The following is a 22,883-nucleotide window of genomic DNA, read 5'->3' on the forward strand; positions in this document are numbered from 1 at the left end:
TATTGTACGTTAATCAATTTGCGTGAACATTGTTTTTCTATATGTATATTCTTATTTAAACTATAAACAGTTTTTGACCGAGTTAAACCATTTAACACTAAAAATTAAATAAAATAAACTCAATAAATCATCCATCCATTTTCCACCACTTATTCCCTTTGGGGTTGCTGTGTGTGTGTGCGTGTGTGTGTGTGTGTGTGTGTGTGTGTGTGTGTGTGTGTGTGTGTGTGTGCACGCGTGCGTGTGTGTTAGGGGCAGCAAAGCCCTGTCTGTCTGTTATTTCATTGAACTCCATGGTCTTCAGTGATGAATAGTCTCTCCTATTTCCTTTGTACTATTTTTTCAGCTATAGTTACATCAATCATTAGTAATGTAGCAGCCTAGTTTTGAATGGCAGGGTCCCTTCTATCACATGTTAATACAAATATAACATTTACATAATAAAAGTCAACTACAGGCTTCCCAAATGCTGTAATAAATTAAGCATGAGTGTGTGAATGTGAGTGTGAATGTTGTCTGTCTATCTGTGTTGGCCCTGCGATGAGGTGGCGACTTGTCCAGGGTGTACCCCGCCTTCCGCCCGATTGTAGCTGAGATAGGCGCCAGCGCCCCCCGCGACCCCGAAAGGGAATAAGCGGTAGAAAATGGATGGATGGATGATGAGTTGACTTGAAACTGTTTAATGTTGCACTTTTTATATGTAGAAGAAAGGTTTTGTCATTTTATTTAATCTAAGCAACAACTTGAGGCAGTTTAATGTGGATTAACGTGGGCAGATTTATTACAGTGTACCCAATGTTAAAAGGATAAAGCCATTGTTTACAAATTTGGTAAATAAATAACCAAAACATTTATATTTTGTTGTTTTCTTACTGTACCGAAAATGAACCGAACTGTGACCTCTAAACCGAGGTACGTGTCGGACCGAAATTTTTGTGTACCGTTACACCCCTAGACAATACTATAAGATTTTAATTAGAATATTCTTTACAGTTGTCAGAGTTGTGTTGTTGACAGCTATTATACAATAAAGGCTGTAAGTCTCAATATTATTATTTTCAACCTGTCCTGTCCAGCTATGTAGGGAAAAAAATAGTGGTGATTTATTGATTCCCATATATGCTGTATAGATATACTTTACAAATGAAGAGGTGTGGGATAATTCTCTTGTTGCATTATTTGTATTTAAATTTAATAAATGTTGGGATATATTTGGTGTTTTGCACAACCAGACCGGATTAGTAAAGGATAGGAAGAATAATAAGAAAGTGGGGTGAATTGTGGGGACAAGAACAATAAGACAGAGCGAAACAATAAAAACAAAAAACAACATCAGCAGAATCATCAAAAACTGTATCTACAAATAAATATATTTTTTTGTACCAATGATTGTCACACAGACACTATGTGTCGTGACAATATGGTATTTGTATTCAGATTAACAAATGAATAATTACTACACTATAATCATAATACTATTAATACTGATACCATTTAATAAAATTAATATTAACTTCATCATTATTAATATCATTTTAAATGTATAATATATTCATATAATGTCAACAACTGTAACATCTTGAATACAATAGTAAATTATGGGAGAAAAGAGAGAGAAAAATATTTCTTCATGCAATAAGATGATAATGATAGAATGAGTCAGACTTAGTGCTGTGCCGTGTTGTAGGTGTTGTGTCTTTGTAGGAGTGTAAGTTTGTACTTATGTATGAATCTGTGTTTACTAATGTGTGTATGTGGGAATGTATGCATGTGAAAGTAAGTTTTTTTTTGTCAGAGTATGTATAGAAGGTATAATTTTCTAAGGAGAGTAAATGTACTTGTATGTTCATTTCCAGGCTGTATACAGACTACTATAGAGCAGTGCTTCTTTAATATTATTCTGTTACACGCCCCAAAGAGAGAGGAAAAACATTTCGTGCCACACTGTCGCGACTATTAACAGCTTGTGTCTATATAATTTTTATAATATATACACATCAGCGTAACATTGCATCGTTCTCAACTTTTAACAAAAAAAGAAAGAAATTAAATTCACTTACAGCAAAAAATAACTTAAACATTGTTTTTTAGTCAGCAACAGATAATATTGTACGTTAATCAATTTGCGTGAACATTGTTTTTCTATATGTATATTCTTATTTAAACTATAAACAGTTTTTGACCGAGTTAAACCATTTAACACTAAAAATTAAATAAAATAAACTCAATAAATCATCCATCCATTTTCCACCACTTATTCCCTTTGGGGTTGCTGTGTGTGTGTGCGTGTGTGTGTGTGTGTGTGTGTGTGTGTGTGTGTGTGTGTGTGTGTGTGTGCACGCGTGCGTGTGTGTTAGGGGCAGCAAAGCCCTGTCTGTCTGTTATTTCATTGAACTCCATGGTCTTCAGTGATGAATAGTCTCTCCTATTTCCTTTGTACTATTTTTTCAGCTATAGTTACATCAATCATTAGTAATGTAGCAGCCTAGTTTTGAATGGCAGGGTCCCTTCTATCACATGTTAATACAAATATAACATTTACATAATAAAAGTCAACTACAGGCTTCCCAAATGCTGTAATAAATTAAGCATGAGTGTGTGAATGTGAGTGTGAATGTTGTCTGTCTATCTGTGTTGGCCCTGCGATGAGGTGGCGACTTGTCCAGGGTGTACCCCGCCTTCCGCCCGATTGTAGCTGAGATAGGCGCCAGCGCCCCCCGCGACCCCGAAAGGGAATAAGCGGTAGAAAATGGATGGATGGATGATGAGTTGACTTGAAACTGTTTAATGTTGCACTTTTTATATGTAGAAGAAAGGTTTTGTCATTTTATTTAATCTAAGCAACAACTTGAGGCAGTTTAATGTGGATTAACGTGGGCAGATTTATTACAGTGTACCCAATGTTAAAAGGATAAAGCCATTGTTTACAAATTTGGTAAATAAATAACCAAAACATTTATATTTTGTTGTTTTCTTACTGTACCGAAAATGAACCGAACTGTGACCTCTAAACCGAGGTACGTGTCGGACCGAAATTTTTGTGTACCGTTACACCCCTAGACAATACTATAAGATTTTAATTAGAATATTCTTTACAGTTGTCAGAGTTGTGTTGTTGACAGCTATTATACAATAATGGCTGTAAGTCTCAATATTATTATTTTCAACCTGTCCTGTCCAGCTATGTAGGGAAAAAAATCGTTCTCAACTTTTAACAAAAAAAGAAAGAAATTAAATCCACTTACAGCAAAAAATAACTTAAACATTGTTTTTTAGTCAGCAACAGAAAATATTGTACGTTAATCAATTTGCGTGAACATTGTTTTTCTATATGTATATTCTTATTTAAACTATAAACAGTTTTTGACCGAGTTAAACCATTTAACACTAAAAATTAAATAAAATAAACTCAATAAATCATCCATCCATTTTCCACCACTTATTCCCTTTGGGGTTGCGGGGGGCGCTGGTGCCTATCTCAGCTACAATCGGGCGAAAGGTGGGGTACACCCTGGACAAGTCACCACCTCATCGCAGGGCCAAAACAGATAGACAGACAACATTCACACTCACATTCACACACTAGGGCCAATTTAGTGTTGCCAATCAACCTATCTCCAGGTGCATGTCTTTGGAAGTGGGAGGACGCCGGGGTACCCGGAGGAAACCCACGCATTCACGGGGAGAACATGCAAACTCCACACAGAAAGATCCCGAGCCCAGGATTGAACCCTGACTACTCAGGACCTTCGTATTGTGAGGCGAACGCACTAACCCATCTTCCACCGTGAAGCCCTTCTATAAATAATAATACATTCAAATTGATTCGCAATATTAACTCAGGAGCACAATAGGGGCCATTGTTGGGGTGTGAACGCCCCCCAGAGTGTCACCAAAAAAGATCTGTTTCTCAGCTGTTGTCCCTATGGGCTGCAGCAGTACTCAGTTGCAATACACTTTTCCACCATTTGTGGCAGTAACTACAATATCAAACCAAAGTTGTGAATAGAGAAGAGCATGGCCAACTAAACAAGAGGTGCCATCTTTGTGTTTGACTTTCGCTTCTGGTCTTACCAAGTAGCATTATTTTAGTTTTACTCAGACTCAAAGATAGTCTGTTTTTGTCAAACAGTATTTTTAATTTGTTCATTTCTTCTGTTATTATTTGTATTAGCTTCTGTATGTTCTCTCCTGAACACAACACAGACTTTGTGTCGTGTGTTTACCTTGCACAAGACACCGTAGTGTGTCGGTCTGCAGTGTTGACGGCAAACCTTCACTTCCCATTAGGGATGTCCCGATCCGATATTGATATCGGAAATCGGTCCGATATTAGCCAAAAAAGTGAATATCGGATTTTATCGGACTGAATCTAAAAACTCCGATATAAGCGCTCCGATATAAGCTGTCCATTTGCCGCTGCAGCACTTCTATAATAGGTGACTGGTTTGATCACACTCCAACACAGTAGGTGGCGGCAATGCCCCTTAATTAACGCTGGTGGCGGCCGCGGAAGAAGAGCGTCTCTGATCCAGCATGCACAGCCCACGTGATCACAACGACAACAACGCGTGTGCTCAGCAAAGTGTAGTGATGTCGGCTGTGTGGAAGTATTTTAACTCAGAGCATGCCGAAATGCTTATCTTCTTAAAAAAAAATCTCCACATTATGCTCGGACTGCAGAAAGTGGAGAAGGAGGAGGAGGAGGAGTAGTAAGAGTAGTCAGCACTGACTGATTATTATTTGTTTTATGCTCTTGTTATTAGAGTGATATGTTTAGTGTGTTTACACTATTCTTCAGTGAAGACTAAGAGTAATTACTACATTGTTTTGGGCATAGTCAGTCAGTGAAACTGGAGCTGTGAACTCTTAATTTAGAGCAGTTGGACAGTGGACAATATTGAGTTGTTTTTGTGGTTTTTGTCCCTGCCCGCAGTTGTTTCCAACATATGCTGACAGTAAAAAAATAACTGAAGTGAACTTGAATTGTTTGCACTTTAAAACATTTTTTGTTTTTTTTATTGGATTTACTTATTTTTCAGGGTCTTCTAATTTATTTTTAATTTATTCTATTCAATTGTATAATTATGTTGGTATTAGTGGTTATTTTGCACTTTAAATATAACATTTTGTTTTTATTGGATTTGTTGAGGTAATACTTTTATGTTGAAGGTTCAAATTTATGTAACCAATTGGTTAATAATAAATGGGTCGGTTTTTCCTATACCTACTCTTGCTGACTATTGTTTTCTGTTTTAACACTACAACATCAGTAACAGTAACATCACTTTATCAAGCCTTTTCTAACATTCTACAAAACAAAATAAGGAATAAATATATGTATGATTCGTGCCTATATCGTATCGTATTGATATCGGTATCGGCAAATACTCAAGGCTACAATATCGGTATCGTATCGGAAGTGAAAAAGTTGTATCGGGACATCCCTACTTCCCATATATGTCTCCTTTCCAAATTGTGGGGAAAGAGATGTAAAAGCTTTACAAATTTATCGCGGGTGGAGCAGCCTTATGCTGCACAACATGGCATTTTACACGCCGAAAGACTAAGAAGGAAGCGGCGCAGACACATAATATAACCCAAAGTTGGTAGCAGTCATGGCGCTCTGTAGACAATGACTAAATTGCGCGAGTGAGTGCCTTTTGACCAGTCATTGAGATCACCTGAAACCAGGTTGGCCATACTCTTTATACACGACTCCGTATCAAACAAACCGAAGAAGTTTGGAGCTGGAGCCTTTGAGTCTTCTGTACTTTCAGTTGTATTTCAATTTTATTGACAATTTACATACAGTATATATTGTTACTATTGCTCTTTTTGTTACAATTTAATTTAGCACTGTGTAAATGTATTTTTCATCAGTTTTTATGAATCCTTTCTGTTGCAATATATTTGGTTAGTATGTATTTTTGTAATCAGCCTGACCTAAGCCTTGATAATAACCTCTCTAATGGTTTAGAAGGATAAACCTTGTCAAATGATATGAAAACATGTAAATAAGTCAGATGTAATTATTTAATATGATTACAATCAAGAGTGAGATTACACATTCAGTGTTAAATATTTGAGTGGGCTTTGGCCCCTACGTAGTGGAAAAGTTAGGCCCCGAGTTCAAAAAGCTTAAAACCTCAGCTTTAACCCACAAAACAAAAATATATACAACAATTTGCGCAGATTTTTTAAAATCAAAATCAAAATGAGGAAGTCAAGATTAATGTGTGCAGTTTTTGGAAGTGGGGTTTGAAGCATGATACTGATAAAGCGCGTTCCTCGCCTCACCCCCCAGGTGGGCCCACCTTGCTATTTGAGAAAGATTACTCAAGAGGAATCTAACAATGAACATATTTAACCTAGAAGACGGTATTTTGGTTTGGAAAATTTAAGTTAGTTTAGTAACGGAAGCTGCACAATCACATTCTTACTTTATTGGAAAAAAAAAAGTTATTCGATTGACAAAACAATAGATAGATAGTACTTTATTGATTCCTTCAGGAGAGTTCCTTCAGGAAATATTAGTGCAAGTTAACTGTTTTTCCCCCCACTTTTGGTCCAGAGTACCGAATCACAAGCATGAATGCAGCCTTAAAGATTAGGCAAGTTAGCAAACAGGAGTAGCTCCAATGGTAACTTTATTTTAGGTGTTTGTTTTAGATGTATCTTACTGTATTTGTTTATTTTTGTGCCTTTTATTATGTATTTTATTTATTCTTCTGAACAGCATATTGGTCCACTATATTTGTGCTCTACAAAAAAAAGTTGGGTAATGAAAATAATGGTGATCAATGAGGTAGAGTCATCAAACACCTGTAAGGCAGCTAATACAAATTACAGCAAATACATTTTACTGTAATCTACAGGTTATATGTATTTAATTGATATAGAACCCATGCTTTAGCACAATATATATATTTTGGGTCAGTACAGTTATAAAGTGGTTGCTGATGTGAACAGTTGCACTCTTGTGAGCCACTGTTGGCTCTCGGTCTTGGACAAGGTTTAAAAGTTGTCTTACCTTCAGTCCTTGCCATGGCAAACTACCCCGAAGGAAATACATGAACATGTGACCCAAGGCCTCCAGGTCATCTCGTCGGCTTTGCTCTATATGAAAACATTTCATACTTCCGTTAAGGAAAACTAACTTCCATAAAACACCTTATAGGACTTCTTAGCGTACCTTTGCCCAAATGCGTGTTGATGGACATGTAACGGGCAGTACCAGTCAAGCTCTTATGCTCCCGGTATGGAATGTGTTTTTTGGTCTCAGGGTCGATGTACTCTTTGGCCAGGCCAAAGTCAATGATGTGGATGATGTGCTCCTTTTTATTTCCTTGCCGTCCGATGAGAAAGTTTTCCGGTTTCACATCTCTATAGATGAGGTTTTTGGAATGCACATACTCCATCCGCGATATCTGTTGCGAAAGGATCCATGTCAGAAAAGGTAGCAAAAGAGAGGGATAACAAACAATAGAAAACTACCTACATATCTAACTAAGCTGGGATGGCAGGTACTGACTTTTTGATGAGAAGGGGTTAAGCTTACATCCCTCCACAGAAAAAAAGGTAAACATTGAAGGAGGTTGCTGGAGAGATGCTAACATTCTTCGTGTGTCACTCAAGCAAACAAAGTATATATTTTGTCAAATTTGACGTGTTAAGCCATTAAAATGTTTTGTTGGGTTGATTTATTGTAAGCTACTGAACATGTTTAAACTTTGCAAGTAAATAGAATTTCCAGTGACTATTGACAAAGAGCCATGCAAGCGGACTGTATTACAGTCAGTCCACAAATGACAGTGATCTCCAAAATAATCAACAAAATTAAGGTAAAGACGTGTTATTTAATCAATGCGATCGGGCTACTACACGCAATGCAGAGAGAAGATGAGGAAGTGTTCACAGGTGACCAGAGAGAGAGAAATCGCATTCTGTCTTGTAAGTAAGATAACGCTATTTAGCTTGCCTAACAAAACAACATAATACAGACTTGTTCGTTAATAAAGGTGCACAATTATTTTAGTTGTGATCAGGCACTGTATGAAAAAAAAAAAAAATTACACCAAATTTCTTTCTTGGAGGTAGGGTGCATGTTAACATAAAGGCTTGTCTTCAGGCCTGTATCTGTGCCAACCAGCACAAAACCCCAAGATACATTGAGAAAAGCAATTTGTGCTGATTGAAATCTCTGAATATTCTAAAACAGGGGCGCTCACACTTTTTCTGCAGGCGAGCTACTTTTCAATTGACCAAGTCGAGGAGATCTACCTCATTCCTATTTATAATTTATATTTATTTATTTATGAAAGAGACATTTTTGTTAACAAGTTAATGGTGTTTAATGATAATACAAGCATGTTTAACACACATAGATTCCTTTCTTTCATGAAGACAAGAATATAAGTTGGTGTATTTGATTCTGATGACTTGCATTGATTGGAATTAGACAGTGGTGCTGATAACGTCCGCATTTTCAAATGGAGGAAAAAAAAAAGTCCTCCTTTCTGTCCAATACCACATGAAAGTGGTTGGATTTGGCATCTCATTTGTCCAACTTGCATACTCGTTTTTAAACACTTTGTTATGAGAGTAGCATATGTGTGTGGCCCTTTAATGTCTGGCAGCAGGTGAGTGACGTCAGTGAGAGTGCGGGTGGGCAAGCAAGTGAGAAAGCGGTCGCTGAGGGCGGGGGAGAAATACATTGGCATCAAACTCCGTAGCTTGCCAGCTTGTGCGCGCTAGCTTTCTGAGACTCTTATTTTGTTAGCACAGGCAGGATGAAACAGGTCTTTTATAGTGAAGACAGGAACTGTGCAGTCGGTCTTTAGAGTTTTGACAGTAGGTACGGAGTCTCTAGAAATAAAATGTGTTTCTCTGCGTCCGCCCTGTTAGTGATTTTTTTCTTAAATATGAGCTTGCAGCAGCCAGCGTCATCTCACAAGATCCTCGGGTGCCGAGAATGTCAAACAACTGATGAAAGTGAAGTCTTGGTACGATTGATGATTGCTCATTTTTATGTATATTTTTTAATGCCTGGCTTGAGATCGACTGACACACCCTCCGAGATCGACCAGTCGATCACGATCGACGTAATGGGCACCCCTGTTCTAAAATCTCAGCAAAGCAGGTTTTACAGATTGGAAAAAAATGAACATTCCTGGAGAAAAGAGGTCTGTGTATTTGATGATGTATAATATTTAGGAGATTTTAATACAGTAGCAATGCCTTTTGAAAAAAGTGGTTTCTCCCAACACTGGAAGCATGATAGGAATAAGAGCAATGACCTCCATCTCTCAGGGATATAGTGGGAGTGACAGGACTCCTAACAAATTGAGGGAATACATTTGACTGACCTCTAAAGTGCATTTAATAGTTTTTATTCTCAGTTTGAAAAGAATGACTTTTCTGATAATATTGCATTCCTCAAAGACTATTATCACTGATCCAAACATTATTATTGAGCAGGAACATGTAAGATATATTTTAAAGCGCTCCAATATTGTGCTGACCAACTTTGCAGTGTTCTCCAGCATATATTTCGAATGTCACAAAACTGTAAACAGACTCCTGGTATCTGGAAATCTACTGTGATTCCCATCCCAAAAACATCTATGTCTAAACAATTTAATGCATTGAGACCAGTTGCATTACTATCACTCATATTGAAAATCTTTGAGAAAATTGTTAAAGGCTTGGTCATGTCTTCTATAGAGGGACATGATCCACTGCAATTTGCCTATCAAGCAGTAAGAGGTGTGGATGACACAAAGCTTTTTATACTCAACCACTACAAACACTTAGAGAAGCCACAAGCCAGAGCCAGACTGTTATTCGCTGATTTTTATCCAGCATTTAACACAATGCAGCCACATCTCTTAATAGAGGCTTGTGTCTAAATTTTAATTGTCTCACCAGCTTGTGTTATGGATTTTAGACTTTTTAACTGGCAGAGAGCAAAGAGCCTCTGTGAACATCTGTCTCTCTGACTTTGTAACCATCTCCACGGGCTCACTGCACGGATGTGTCCTTTCACCCTTACTTTTTTATAATGTATACTGATTAATGCACGAGTAGGCAGGTGGATAGGCATCTCATTAAATTTTCTGATAACACTACACTGCTGTCCCTCCTCTAAGACTCACAGTCATAGCATGAGCAACCTAATTGATTTTATCTCCTGGTTGGACTGTAACTTTTTGTTTTTAGATAAAAAAAAAAAAACTTAAGAATTAATTATTGATTTAAGACGTAAGGGAATTTCTACTGAGTGCATCATACACAACAACAACGTTGACATTGTTTCATAATACAAATACTTGGGGACCTTTTAATAACGACCAGGTCATTTTGATGGGAACACAGATTTTATAGTGAAGTGAGGACAACAGAGAATTCATCTTGTCAAGGAATCTAAATTATTTTTCTTTCAGGCCTGCTATACTCCAACATTACTAGAGTAAATCTAAGAGAATTAAATTTATTCTGCATCCAGCAAATACTCAGAAAAGCAGAGAGCGTTTTAGCCTTCCCGAGCCACGTCCTTGCGATTGAATTCTGTCTGTTGCCTTCAGGGTGCCGGTATGCCCTTCCTATGTGTAAAACAAATCGCTTCTCCAAATCTCTTACATTTTTCAGAGGGTTCTTTTTAAATTCTCTTACCTTTTTTTTTATCCTTAAAAGCAACGTAGTTGCAGATCTCTACTTTTACAGTAGGCTATGACTAGCTTTTAAATTAAACATTCTAAGCTCTATGTTGTTGTCTGACGTGTGTATTGTCGTATTGTCTAAGTAGTTAGATACAGAGTTATTAGTGGGCTATACAAACCATAACAACTTGCTGCTGAAAATGAATTGCCCCTTGCGGGATTAATAAAGTTGTTTGAAATTAATTGAATAAACAATGTTGCATTTTGCATTACATCTGAATAAAGTTGCAGATGGTGGATTTTCCTAAAGTTTATTAAACATTATTTTCAATATTTGCAACTCCACTGAAATCAATTGTCTGTTAAGTGGATACCAAAATAAATAGATTAATCCAAAACGAAGATATAATGATCATGACTCAAAAAAAAAAAAAAAAAAAACTTTTTAAAATACAAATAAAATGAATTTGAAACGACAATAAATTCTAAATCAAAAAAATGTTCATTATTTAGAGATACAATTTATTAGAGCAGTCTTTAAATGTGTTCAATGCAGTATCAGAGTCCAACAGGGTTAAATGCACCAACAGAGTGTAAAAAATGGGACTATATCGGTAATAATTAACAATGGCCTCCTTGTGAACAACTTACCAACTGGATTGCAATCATTAGGACAGTCTTCAATGAAAAGGTCCTGTCACAAAGGTCAAAGAGGTCCTCCAGACTTGGGCCTAACAGTTCCAGAACCATGGCATTGTATTTCCCACAGGGCCCAAAGTAAAAAACCTGCGGCACACCTTCAGCTGGAACACAAACAAATATTCAGAATACGAAAAGACAACTGTCAACATAACCTCAATCTTGCATTAGTTGAATTCAAATGTTTACAGAGGAAACAGATCACTGGATAGGACAAAATTCCGTTGTGATGACGATGAAACAAAACAGTAGTTTTTCCATGCCTGTGTAATGCTCTGTATTGTGGCAGCTAAGATACTGCAGCAATACGGTTTATTAGTGCTGCCTTCTTTGACAAATGTTATTTATATAGTTGGGTTCAAGGAAAACCACTAGAAGACACTGAGCAGGGAACAACACTTGAGAAACTGTACCAAACTAAAATAAAACCTGCAAATGCAACTTTAACATTCTTGTCGTACAAAAGTGGCCTTTCAACAACTCCACACTAAAATCATGTATGATGCTAATAGGTTCTGAAACTATTTAATCATAAAAAAGAGCAGTCAGGGCAAGTTAATGTGTGTCCAAAAATTAATTACAAAGTACTTTTATTTATTTATCAATACATATTATAAGCAAAATTGATGCGAGCCAAGAGTGAATTGGACACATTAGATCAGTGGTTCTCAAATGGGGGTACGCGTACCTCTGGGGGTACTTGAAGGTATGCCAAGGGGTACGTCAGATTTAAAAAAAAAAAAAAAAAAAATGTCTAAAAATAGCAATAATTAAAAAATCCTTAATAAATATATTTATTGATAAACACTTCAACAAAATATGAATGTAAGTTCATAAACTGTGAAAAGAAATGCAAAAATGCAATATTCAGTGTTGACAGCTAAATTTTTTGTGGACATGTTCCATAAATATTGATGTTAAACATTTCTTTTTTTGTGAAGAAATGTTTAGAATGTAGTTGATGAATCCAGATGGATCTCTATTACAATCCCCAAAGAGGGCACTTTAAGTTGATGATTACTTCTATGTGTAGAAATATTTATTTATAATTGAATCACTTGTTTATTTTTCAACAAGTTTTTAGTTATTTTTATACCTTTTTGTCCTAATAGTTCAAGGAAGACCACTACAAATGAGCAATATTTTGCACTGTTATACAACTGATGACATTGTTCTTTATTTTACTTCTTTATTTCTTTTTTTCAACCAAAAATGCTTTGCTCTGATTGGGGGGTACTTGAATTAAAAAATTGTTCACAGGGGGTACATCACTGAAAAAAGTGAGAACCACTGCATTAGATCATTTAAAAAAAACTAACACGAGGGATAGTAACCATTTAGAGTACAATTATTATTAGTTCCAATTCCAAATCAATTCACAATTTTTTAAAATTGAAAAAAAAAAAAAAGAATACACTAGGAATAACTTTTATAAATATAATTTTTTAAAGCTATTCCTGCACTTATTTACTGCACGTATACGTCCTACGTCAGCAGCAGAGGAGCTATAGTCAGTGGCTTTAAAAAGTTTTGTTATTAATTCTTATACCAAATATGCAGCAAAATATGTTTGAATCAAGAATCGTGTTGAATTGCGAATCGATTCTTAATTGAATCGTCACCCCATAAAACTGTATCGAATCGTGAGTTGTTGTGATTTACATCCCTTTTAAACTCGCCACTATAAACTGCAAATAAATCACCTGTTAAATACTGCTGGATGTCGTATTTGGACTTTTAAATTAAAACATGTTGTCATAATGAAAGCCAAAGTTCTAAGTGTGTTGTTTAAAATGTTTAGAAGCAAATAAGAGGTTTAATATTGCAAATGTGCTTCCAAAAGACGATTTAATGAAATTTGACCCATGATGTCCTTTAAACATTATGTTTATGCGACGAGCCTCTTTCTGGAGATAACATACTGTAATATTGCTGGAATGAACCCTAGTTCCTCTGGTGTCCTCTACCAATTCATTTTGCCTTTAAAAAGTTTAACATGTTTGAAAATGTTTTTCTTTATTTTGTTCAAGCTTTGGAACCCTCCTAAAGTATTGTGGCGCCTCCACAATTGTGGAATGAACGTTGGCATACTCCATGCTCATGCCAGCATAAGGACAAGTAGGAGTCATGCTGTGCTTCATCCTGTGTTTCCGGAGATCATAATCCTGTTTTGTGGGTTGCTAATTGTACTAGAGGCACCTCGTGTCTGTGGGAGGCCTACAATTTGCTGGTTAGGAGATATTGTAAATAAGTGGCTATATTGTTATTCAACATAAAACCCCTGACTTTTTAAATACCCCCAAAAAAACAAAGGACTGCGGAACGAACATTGTTTACAACAAAAAATCTTATGCATCATATATTTATAAGACATTATATGAGTACACTAACATGAAAAACTTTTGAAGTTTGTTATTTTTAAAGTCATTAAAGATTATTTATGGCTTCTGCAGGCTTTCTTGCTTTGCTTGGTACATTTAAGTCTCTAAATGGAGCAAAGAGAAAGTGTTAGTGTGTTTCTAAGAGCATATGAGACCAAGGCGCCTACAAAATGACAAAAGTAATAGATATGTGGAGATCAAATTATGTTATCTATTTCTCACATGTAGTCAATATGACGTGTGTGAAAGCCGGGGTGTTTGAAATTGTGTGCTTGCAGCTGGTGTAATGTTTCATTCCTGCAAATATCCCAACACAAGTGTCCATCTGACCTTCAACAAAACCTACTGATCTTCTCAAACATTGCATCAACTGTGAAGCCGCTGTAAAACTACTTTTGCGAGGTTGTGTAAACAGAAATAGCCCTCATGTTTGAAAAGGCAACACACACAATTGTGAACAATCCTCATTTGTATCAAGTGACAGTTGGTTGCATTCAGAAAACAACACGATTGGACATTTGAGTCAATTCCCATTAATTTAGAAAGATCTACAGCATTGGCTGTTTAGAATGAGGTGCAGCAATGATGTCACATTATCCCATCTGGAGAAGAGAGAGTCAGAGTAGTACTAAGAAAGGCAGACCCACTCTCTAAATATTTAATGAATTTCCGCACAGTTGCCCTTTTCCACCTTTCATCTTTACAAAACAATAGACAGAAAATATGAGCTCTAACAATGTAAAGAAACTGCGCAAAAAAACGTATTTTATTTCTGGTTCCAACACATACGCATAACAGCTGAAAGAGGAGTTTAAGTTGCCAATATGTGACTTGAACCGATTTTCTCATGTTATCCTTTCCTTTTTTAGTGTGTGGTCACAAATCCGATATGTATCCAATACGACTGCAGTCTGAACGCCCAGGTCAAAGTTGTCAGACCTATACGTCATTGACGAGAGCCGCATCACTGTGTTTCAGCTTCTTTCAATCTCCTGGCTCCGACTCCTTACTCACGAGTACCTACAAACTGCCACAGACACATTTTTTCCCCACTTTCTTCTTAATCTCCAACACAAAATATTTTGATTAGGAAAATGTTGATTCCGGTTGCACAAAATCCTTGAAATTGCTACAAATGCCAGGACTAAAATCTACACAAATTGAGACCACGTTGACTTCCGCAAACACGCCATGTTTTGTGCGAAGACGCATTCCATTCAAATTACACACAAATTAAAGTCACATGTTTTCTATGTAACATTTTTTTTATAAACAAAACCAAATCAAAACTGGGCATCATGTGCTGCAGTGTGAACTCAGCCTGAATGTTACTTTTGAGCCAACCTCTCAAAGGTTGCAAGAAGTACAGTTAATCGTGTTAGCAAACCTTGAAGAAGCCCTCATGCAGGCTTAAAATAATCATAATTGACCAGAGTGAAAAGAATTTAAAAAATGTACAACTGTTAGTGCTTACGCACATTTTCGGACCGAATAATACGATACATAGCTCTCAGGATATTGATAATATCTCGGTATGGCTGCGATCGAAGTGAAAAAAAAAAAACTAAATACATATGTTTTACAGTATGTAGGTGTGGGAAAAAATCACAAGACTACTTCATTTCTACAGTTCTGTTTCATGAGGGGTTCCCTCAATCATCAGGAGATTTTAATGGAAGCATTCACATACAATGGTTTATATAGAGCACAGAGTGGGTGGGTACAAGCAGGCGTAGGGTGTGGTGATTGGCTCATGTGTTACCTAGGAGGTGTTTCCGTCTATGGCGGCATGTTGAAATGATTTCACTGCGCTTGTTGAGGGATGATAGATCAGGATGATATATAATAAACAGTTTCTCTTTTAAGCATAGGTTGCATCTTTTATTACCACTGTTGTATGGTGTGCTGGATGCAAGAATTTGCCATGTTATTGAATATTCAACATTATTGTCTTTGAGGTTCCAAATGTGTTTGCTGAGTTCTGTGGAATTCTGCAAAGTCTGGTTTCTAAAGGAGGCGTTGTGATTATTCCATCTTGTTTTGAACGCTCCTTCGGTTAATCCTACGTACGTGTCGGATGTGTTAATGTCCTTGCGTATTACCTTTGCTTGGTAAACGACTGATGTCTGTAAGCACGACGATCCGAAATGGAAAAGTTCAGCATCGACTACTCCACGAAGAACATTCCCATACCCGCGCAGAAGGACTACAAGCAAAGACTCATAGAAAAGACGGAACACTTCCTAAGAAGGATGCGGTGGAAAGCACACTTTTTCCTCCACCCTGAAACAAAAGGAACGCAAAAGGAAACTTACGGATTCAAATCTACCAAGAACCCACCCACAGTCAAGGAATTAAAGGACTTTGAGAACGACATGCTCAAAATGATACAATCAGTCAAATTTAAGCCAGCCCGCAACCCATTCCTCACCAAGCTGAAAAATGACACGGAGCGCATCAAGAAAGTAAGCAACCTCATCATAGCCGCCGATAAAACCACAAACTTCTACAGAATGGACATACCAGAACATAACTCTTTACTGGACAAAAGCATCACCAAATCATACAAAAAAGCGCAACCCAACACTTTACAGAACATCCACCTGGAAAACAAGCGGATCGCAACCGAGCTGGACATTGAGGACAGGGTGGACGCCACAGCCAACAAAGAAGCCTTCATCACATTGAAGGACCACAAACCCAACTTCGCAAATAACCCAACATGCCGACTAATAAACCCAACTAAATCCGAAATAGGAAAAATCAGCAAAATAATCCTGGACAGAATCAACGCAAAAATCAAGGACAAAACACCACTCAACCAATGGAGAAATACAGCAACAGTAATCAAATGGTTCAACAACATCCAAGACAAACAACAACACAACTTTATCTCCTTCGACATCGAAGAATTTTACCCTTCCATCACGCAAGACCTACTGACCCAAGCACTAAACTTCGCCTCGGACTACGACTCAATCACAGGCAACGAAAGAAACATCATCATCCACGCAAAGAACTCCATACTCATCCACAACAGTACACCATGGCAAAAAAAGAACAATTCAACATTTGACGTTACTATGGGGAGTTTTGACGGAGCAGAAACGTGCGAACTCGTTGGTAGTTTCCTCCTCTCCCAGCTTGCTAGCCTCAACCTGAACCTTGGTATTTACCGTGATGATGGACTGGCAGTGTGCCGCGCCTCGCCAAGGAGCAGCGAGAACACCAAGAAGCGCATATGCCAAATCTTCAAAGAAAACGGCCTACGGATCACGATTGAAGCCAACAAGCAAACCGCCAACTTCCTCGACGTCACTTTCAACCTGAGAAATAACAGCTACCAACCATTCACGAAACCCAACACAACACTCCAATACGTGCACCATGACAGCAACCACCCACCCACCACCACGAAAAGAATACCTACCGGAATTAATAAAAGGCTATCGATGCTGTCATCCAGCAAAGCTGAATTCGACCAAGCAACCCCCCCGTACCAGAAAGCACTTGATGAAAGCGGATACAACTTCACCCTCACCTATGAACCCACCCCAGGAAACCAACCAAAAAAGAGCAGAAAACGAAACAACATCATCTGGTACAATCCGCCATTCAGCAAAGACGTCTCAACCAACATCGGCCGCAAGTTCCTCACTCTGATCGACAAACACTTCCCCAAAGGCAACACCCTAAGAAAAATATTCAACAAAAACAACATTAAATTGAGCTACAGCTGTATGAATAACATGCAACAAATCATTTCAAACCACAACAAAGCAATTGCAAAAGGACTGCCTACCCCCAGACTAAACGACTCTGAAACCAATAATGAATGTAACTGTCGCAAGAAACCTGATTGCCCTCTCAACGGAAGGTGCTTACAGACATCAGTCGTTTACCAAGCAAAGGTAATACGCAAGGACATTAACACATCCGACACGTACGTAGGATTAACCGAAGGAGCGTTCAAAACAAGATGGAATAATCACAACGCCTCCTTTAGAAACCAGACTTTGCAGAATTCCACAGAACTCAGCAAACACATTTGGAACCTCAAAGACAATAATGTTGAATATTCAATAACATGGCAAATTCTTGCATCCAGCACACCATACAACAGTGGTAATAAAAGATGCAACCTATGCTTAAAAGAGAAACTGTTTATTATATATCATCCTGATCTATCATCCCTCAACAAGCGCAGTGAAATCATTTCAACATGCCGCCATAGACGGAAACACCTCCTAGGTAACACATGAGCCAATCACCACACCCTACGCCTGCTTGTACCCACCCACTCTGTGCTCTATATAAACCATTGTATGTGAATGCTTCCATTAAAATCTCCTGATGATTGAGGGAACCCCTCATGAAACAGAACTGTAGAGATGAAGTAGTCTTGTGATTTTTTCCCCACACCTACATATTGCGCTCTACCACGGTATCGAGCACTATTCTCCGGATAATCCAATCAAGACATATGTTTTACAGTATACATTTTGCAGCATAATGCAACCAAAGTACAAAAAGCAATAGTGTAAAAACAAAGACACTGTTTTAGTGCAACATAATTGTAACCGGGTGTTTAAAATGGTGTCAGTGTCACTATTTTAAAATCATGTCTGTCAAGTAGATCAGATCTATTGAATAAAAAACAAAGATACTTTAGCATGTGTATGTTCTGACCATGAATAAACAGTCTAGATCCATAGAGATGGAGATAAAAGATTAAAGCAATTCTGTTTATTTGGTATTTAAACTTGTGTTTTGATGTGAGAATTCCTTGTTGCAATATATGCAAATTATCTTGGTTTTATCTGAAGAACTGTCAGGATGTATTCTGAAGTTTTGAAATTTGCCCTGGAGCACAACGGTCGGAGTATCCTTACTCAGTAACCACTGATAGGATCACTGACCGGAAAGCAACCTGCACCGAATTTCAGGTAACCATCCGCTGTTACGGTAAAGTAGCATGTGCGGTCAAAATAAATTGTAAAATTAATCTGTTTGTATACATGATTAATGGGATAATTGTTTGTCATTAAATCGCATGTATTTTAAGCGTTAACTTTGATAGCCCTATTTAAAAGTAATGTAAGCTACTTATGTTTATTTTTCATGTGAAAAAAACAAAACATAAAAAGTCAACATTTTCCAAATACTGAACTCTACAGGTGCTTAAAATGACATTAAGTTGGTATAAATCATTACAAATAATACAATTCAATTGCTTAGATCAGTGGTTCTCAAATGGGGGTACACGTACCCCTGGGGGTACTTGAAGGTATGCCAAGGTGTACGTGAAATTTTTGAAAAATATTCTAAAAATAGCAACAATTCAAAAATCCTTTATAAATATATTTATTGAATAATACTTCAACAAAATGTGAATGTAAGTTCATAAACTGTGAAAAGAAATGCAACAATGCAATATTCAGTGTTGACAGCTACATTTTTTTTGTGGACATGTTCCATAAATATTGATGTTAAGGATTTCTATTTTTGTGAAGAAATGTTTAGAATTAAGTTCATGAATCCAGATGGATCTCTATTACAATCCCCAAAGAGGGCACTTTAAGTTGATGATTACTTCTATGTGTAGAAATCTTTATTTATAATTGAATCACTTGTTTATTTTTCAACAACTTTTTAGTTATTTTCATGCCTTTTTTCCCCAAATAGTTCAAGAAAGACCATTACAAATGAGCAATATTTTGCACTGTTATACAATTTAATAAATCAGAAACTGATGACATAATGCTGTATTTTACTTCTTTATTTTTTTTTTCAACCAAAAATGCTTTGCTCTGATTAGGGGGAACTTGAATTAAAAAAAATGTTCACAGGAGGTACATCACTGAAAAAAGGTTGAGAACCACTGGCTTAGATTGTATATAATGTAACAATGGCTTATTAAAAATGTGTGGTGGTCAAGCCAGTATCTGTTTTCAAAGGGTACTAGCGCCTTTTAGCCTTTCTCGAAGAACGATGCCCTATGCTTGTGTTTTCGGCTGTATGAACTGTTCAAATCACAAAAAGGAAAACGCTTCTTCAGAGTTTCTCAAAAAGTAATCAAGAAGGGCAGAAGAGTGCAATATTTTATGAACAACAACAAGAAAAGTGGCACAGACTGCAGTCCTTTGTACCAGAGTTGAAGAATGCACTGCAGTGACTACTTTTAAAGATTTGTTTGATGTATTTTTAATATACATTACTCGTTTAGTATTTCCCACTGAAGTATTATCTTGATATTGTTTGTATTTAATTTTTTTACAAACATAAACCAGAAAGTCAGGGTCAATGATACTTTGTCAAGAAAGGTACTTCTACGTCTCCCCACTTGTTTATTTGGTACAAAAGTGTGTCAGAGTACATATGGCAGCAGGACCAAAATCAAATATAGTGATGATTCAGTAATTGTTAGTTTGTTAAATGGATATTCAGTCACGGGTGGCAGCTGTCGGGTGCTATATCGTCGCAGATTCAGTTTGTTTACATGGAAGCGTCCTTGCAAGGTGCAAGGTTAATCATGAAATGCAACCTTACCCAAGCAAAAATGATGCATGATTTATCCAGAGGAGTTTGGATACCAACTTCCTTGACCAACCCACAAAAAAACAAGTTGTAGCTCTCCTTGCTTTTATGTGTTTAGTGGTGTAGAATAACATCTGGAGCACAAGATAGTTTGAGAAATCCACTTACAGATAATCCTTGATATCACTCGACAAATCTTTTTGTGATAAAGTATAATATTCTATTCCATTGCATAGTTAAATTTTTTGCTTGTATCTGCTTTGTGCAGGAAGATCTTATCTAGACCCCTTGTGTCCTTAGATAGCTCGCACGCTGCTATCTGCACAACAGCCTTCACTTCCAAGTAAAAGTCAATTGTAAAACAAGATGAAATTACAGAATAAAATATTGTAACAGAACTGCAACTTCACTAATAGTGTATCAAATTCAAGATATTTTGATCATTTATCTGGCATTACATATCTAGAAATTCCCCATCATCTCACTCTTTCTTCGTGCTTGCTTCTATAAGCAGCAGTATATTTAGCTTCAAAAGTATAAGTTGTAAATAATAATTTGTCCAAAAAAAGTCTGCCATGATTAGAAAACATACTCGTGTTTGATTCTGGAAGTTGGAACACACATATTGAAGGCTACAACGGTGACTCCCATTTGCTGCATCTTTCAAGCGTTTTTTTTATCATCTTAAAAATCGTTAAAAAAAATGATGTATTTTTTTTCTCTCATAGTTATTGAACGATAGGAAAAATAGCAAAAAAATGCAGTTCCCCTTCAGAGTTTAGTGCACTTTTTCAATTTTTTTTTATCAAACTCATTGAACAATCAATTGAAACAACAGTGTAATCTTTTTTCAAATCAAATTGATTAATTATTGCAGCACTTGTTGTTGATAGTAACATTTTGTCCATGTTCTGATGAAACAAGCTTATTCGGTTTGTTCAAAAAGCTATGAAAATAAATGTTCCCAAAAGGAGTAGCTCTCTGCTCTTTTCATTTTGTAAAATGAACTAAAAGGCTGACACCCCTGATGAAAAAAGAACAAAGAAAACATTAGATATTGCATTTCATTAATAAAAACTACTTTTTTGTACTATTTTTGTGGCACCCCTATTCTCTCTATTATCCCCCAAAGTCATTTTCCAAGTAAAAAATACATGCCAACACATTCCTGAAGATAATGTTGCTAAACCTGTTTCATATCAATACACTAACGTGGGATAATCACCAGCTATGCAAATGTTGCAAACAGCTCTATGACTGATAACCAGTGTTAGTCAGGCAACACAAAACAAGCAAAGGCTCATGTCAGCATACCTGTAGTTCCAAGTGTTTTGTAGAACCGGTACTCTAAATGCAACTGCGGTGCCCTTGACTTCACTGGTTCCTGTGTACACGTAAGAGCCAAAGCAGCAGTTAGTCTGAGACAGGGCCACCAAAATTAAAAGCTAAAAGTCAGTGAAAAGTACAAGGAAATGCATTTACTACATTTATGAGGATATGGATACATTCAACGAATTAAAGAGGTGGAATGCATTGCTCATATACAAGCATGTAATATAAACTATAGTGTATTATATACATTTTAATATATAGGACTATAACTGATGCAATCGTTCATCCGGTCAAAATCATCACGATGCATGCATGAAATTGTAAGAAAAAGCTGTCATTTTCATGTTTCCTCGTTTGTTGGGTTTCCTCAGCCAAGTGGTCCCAAACCACCGCATTTGCTACCTGTCCGCACAGAAACAATAATTGATATGAAAACTGCGGCATTTTCTACGACTTCACTTTTACTTGTCACACTATACACACCAATAAGTTTGTTAATAGATGTATATTAAAACTCATTTTTTATAGTATATGGGATAATGCACGTTAATGGACATACGTATAAAATGTTATTGTGCCAGATTGTAGCCAAAGGCTACTTTTTTTTATGCTCATTTTTTTGCTGTTTTTATCTGACACGCATAGAAAGACGGTCTGTGAAAATAATGCATACATTCAAACGGTCCCTGGTGGAAAAAAAGATGGGGAACCCCGATATAGCCAGTCATGTACGTAACAATATGGCAGGTTTCTAGAGGCTGGCTGCAGAATATTAATGACATTTACATCTGTGTAAATGGGTTGTACTTGTATAGCGCTTTTCTACCTTCAAGGTACTCAAAGTGCTTTGACACTACTTCCACATTTACCCATTCACACATACTGATGGAGGGAGCTGCCATGCAAGGCGCTAACCAGCAGCCATCAGGAGCAAGGGTGAAGTGTCTTGCTCAGGACACAACGGACGTGACGAGGTTGGTACTAGGTGGGGATTGAACCAGGGACCCTCGGGTTGCGCACGGCCACTCTCCCACTGCGCCACGCCGTAAGAATTTGGACAATTAATACAATTACAACTATTACGTACAGAAATATACAGTATTTGCCGTGGTAAAATTTTGACCTTATTCTTCAAAAGTGTATTAGAGTGTAACTAAAAATAAGTACACTTTTTTTTTTCTTACTCTTGCACCATATGTATATTTTGTGGTTTTTGTATTCATGCTTATATCTGATTTTCTGTATAGGCCGAAACAAATTAAAATGAGTGCTG

General features: G+C 37.0%; 1 protein-coding gene across 5 annotated transcripts in view; it reads right to left on the reverse strand.

Annotated features, from left to right (window-relative positions):
• The window catches only part of csnk1g1 (casein kinase 1, gamma 1), an 86,052-nt gene that overhangs the window by 25,613 nt on the left and 37,556 nt on the right, over positions 1-22,883 (reverse strand). For all 5 annotated transcript variants that reach the window (XM_061887539.1, XM_061887543.1, XM_061887542.1 and 2 more), the window contains exons 4-7: positions 21,593-21,662; positions 11,313-11,464; positions 7,196-7,430; positions 7,034-7,119 (exon numbers count right to left, since the gene is read on the reverse strand). In XM_061887539.1, coding sequence (XP_061743523.1) covers positions 7,034-7,119; positions 7,196-7,430; positions 11,313-11,464; positions 21,593-21,662 — 543 coding nt within the window. The remainder of the gene's footprint in view (positions 1-7,033; positions 7,120-7,195; positions 7,431-11,312; positions 11,465-21,592; positions 21,663-22,883) is intronic.

Source organism: Nerophis ophidion, linkage group LG25 (assembly GCF_033978795.1).
Source record: "Nerophis ophidion isolate RoL-2023_Sa linkage group LG25, RoL_Noph_v1.0, whole genome shotgun sequence".
In the NCBI taxonomy this organism is placed as follows: domain Eukaryota; kingdom Metazoa; phylum Chordata; class Actinopteri; order Syngnathiformes; family Syngnathidae; genus Nerophis; species Nerophis ophidion.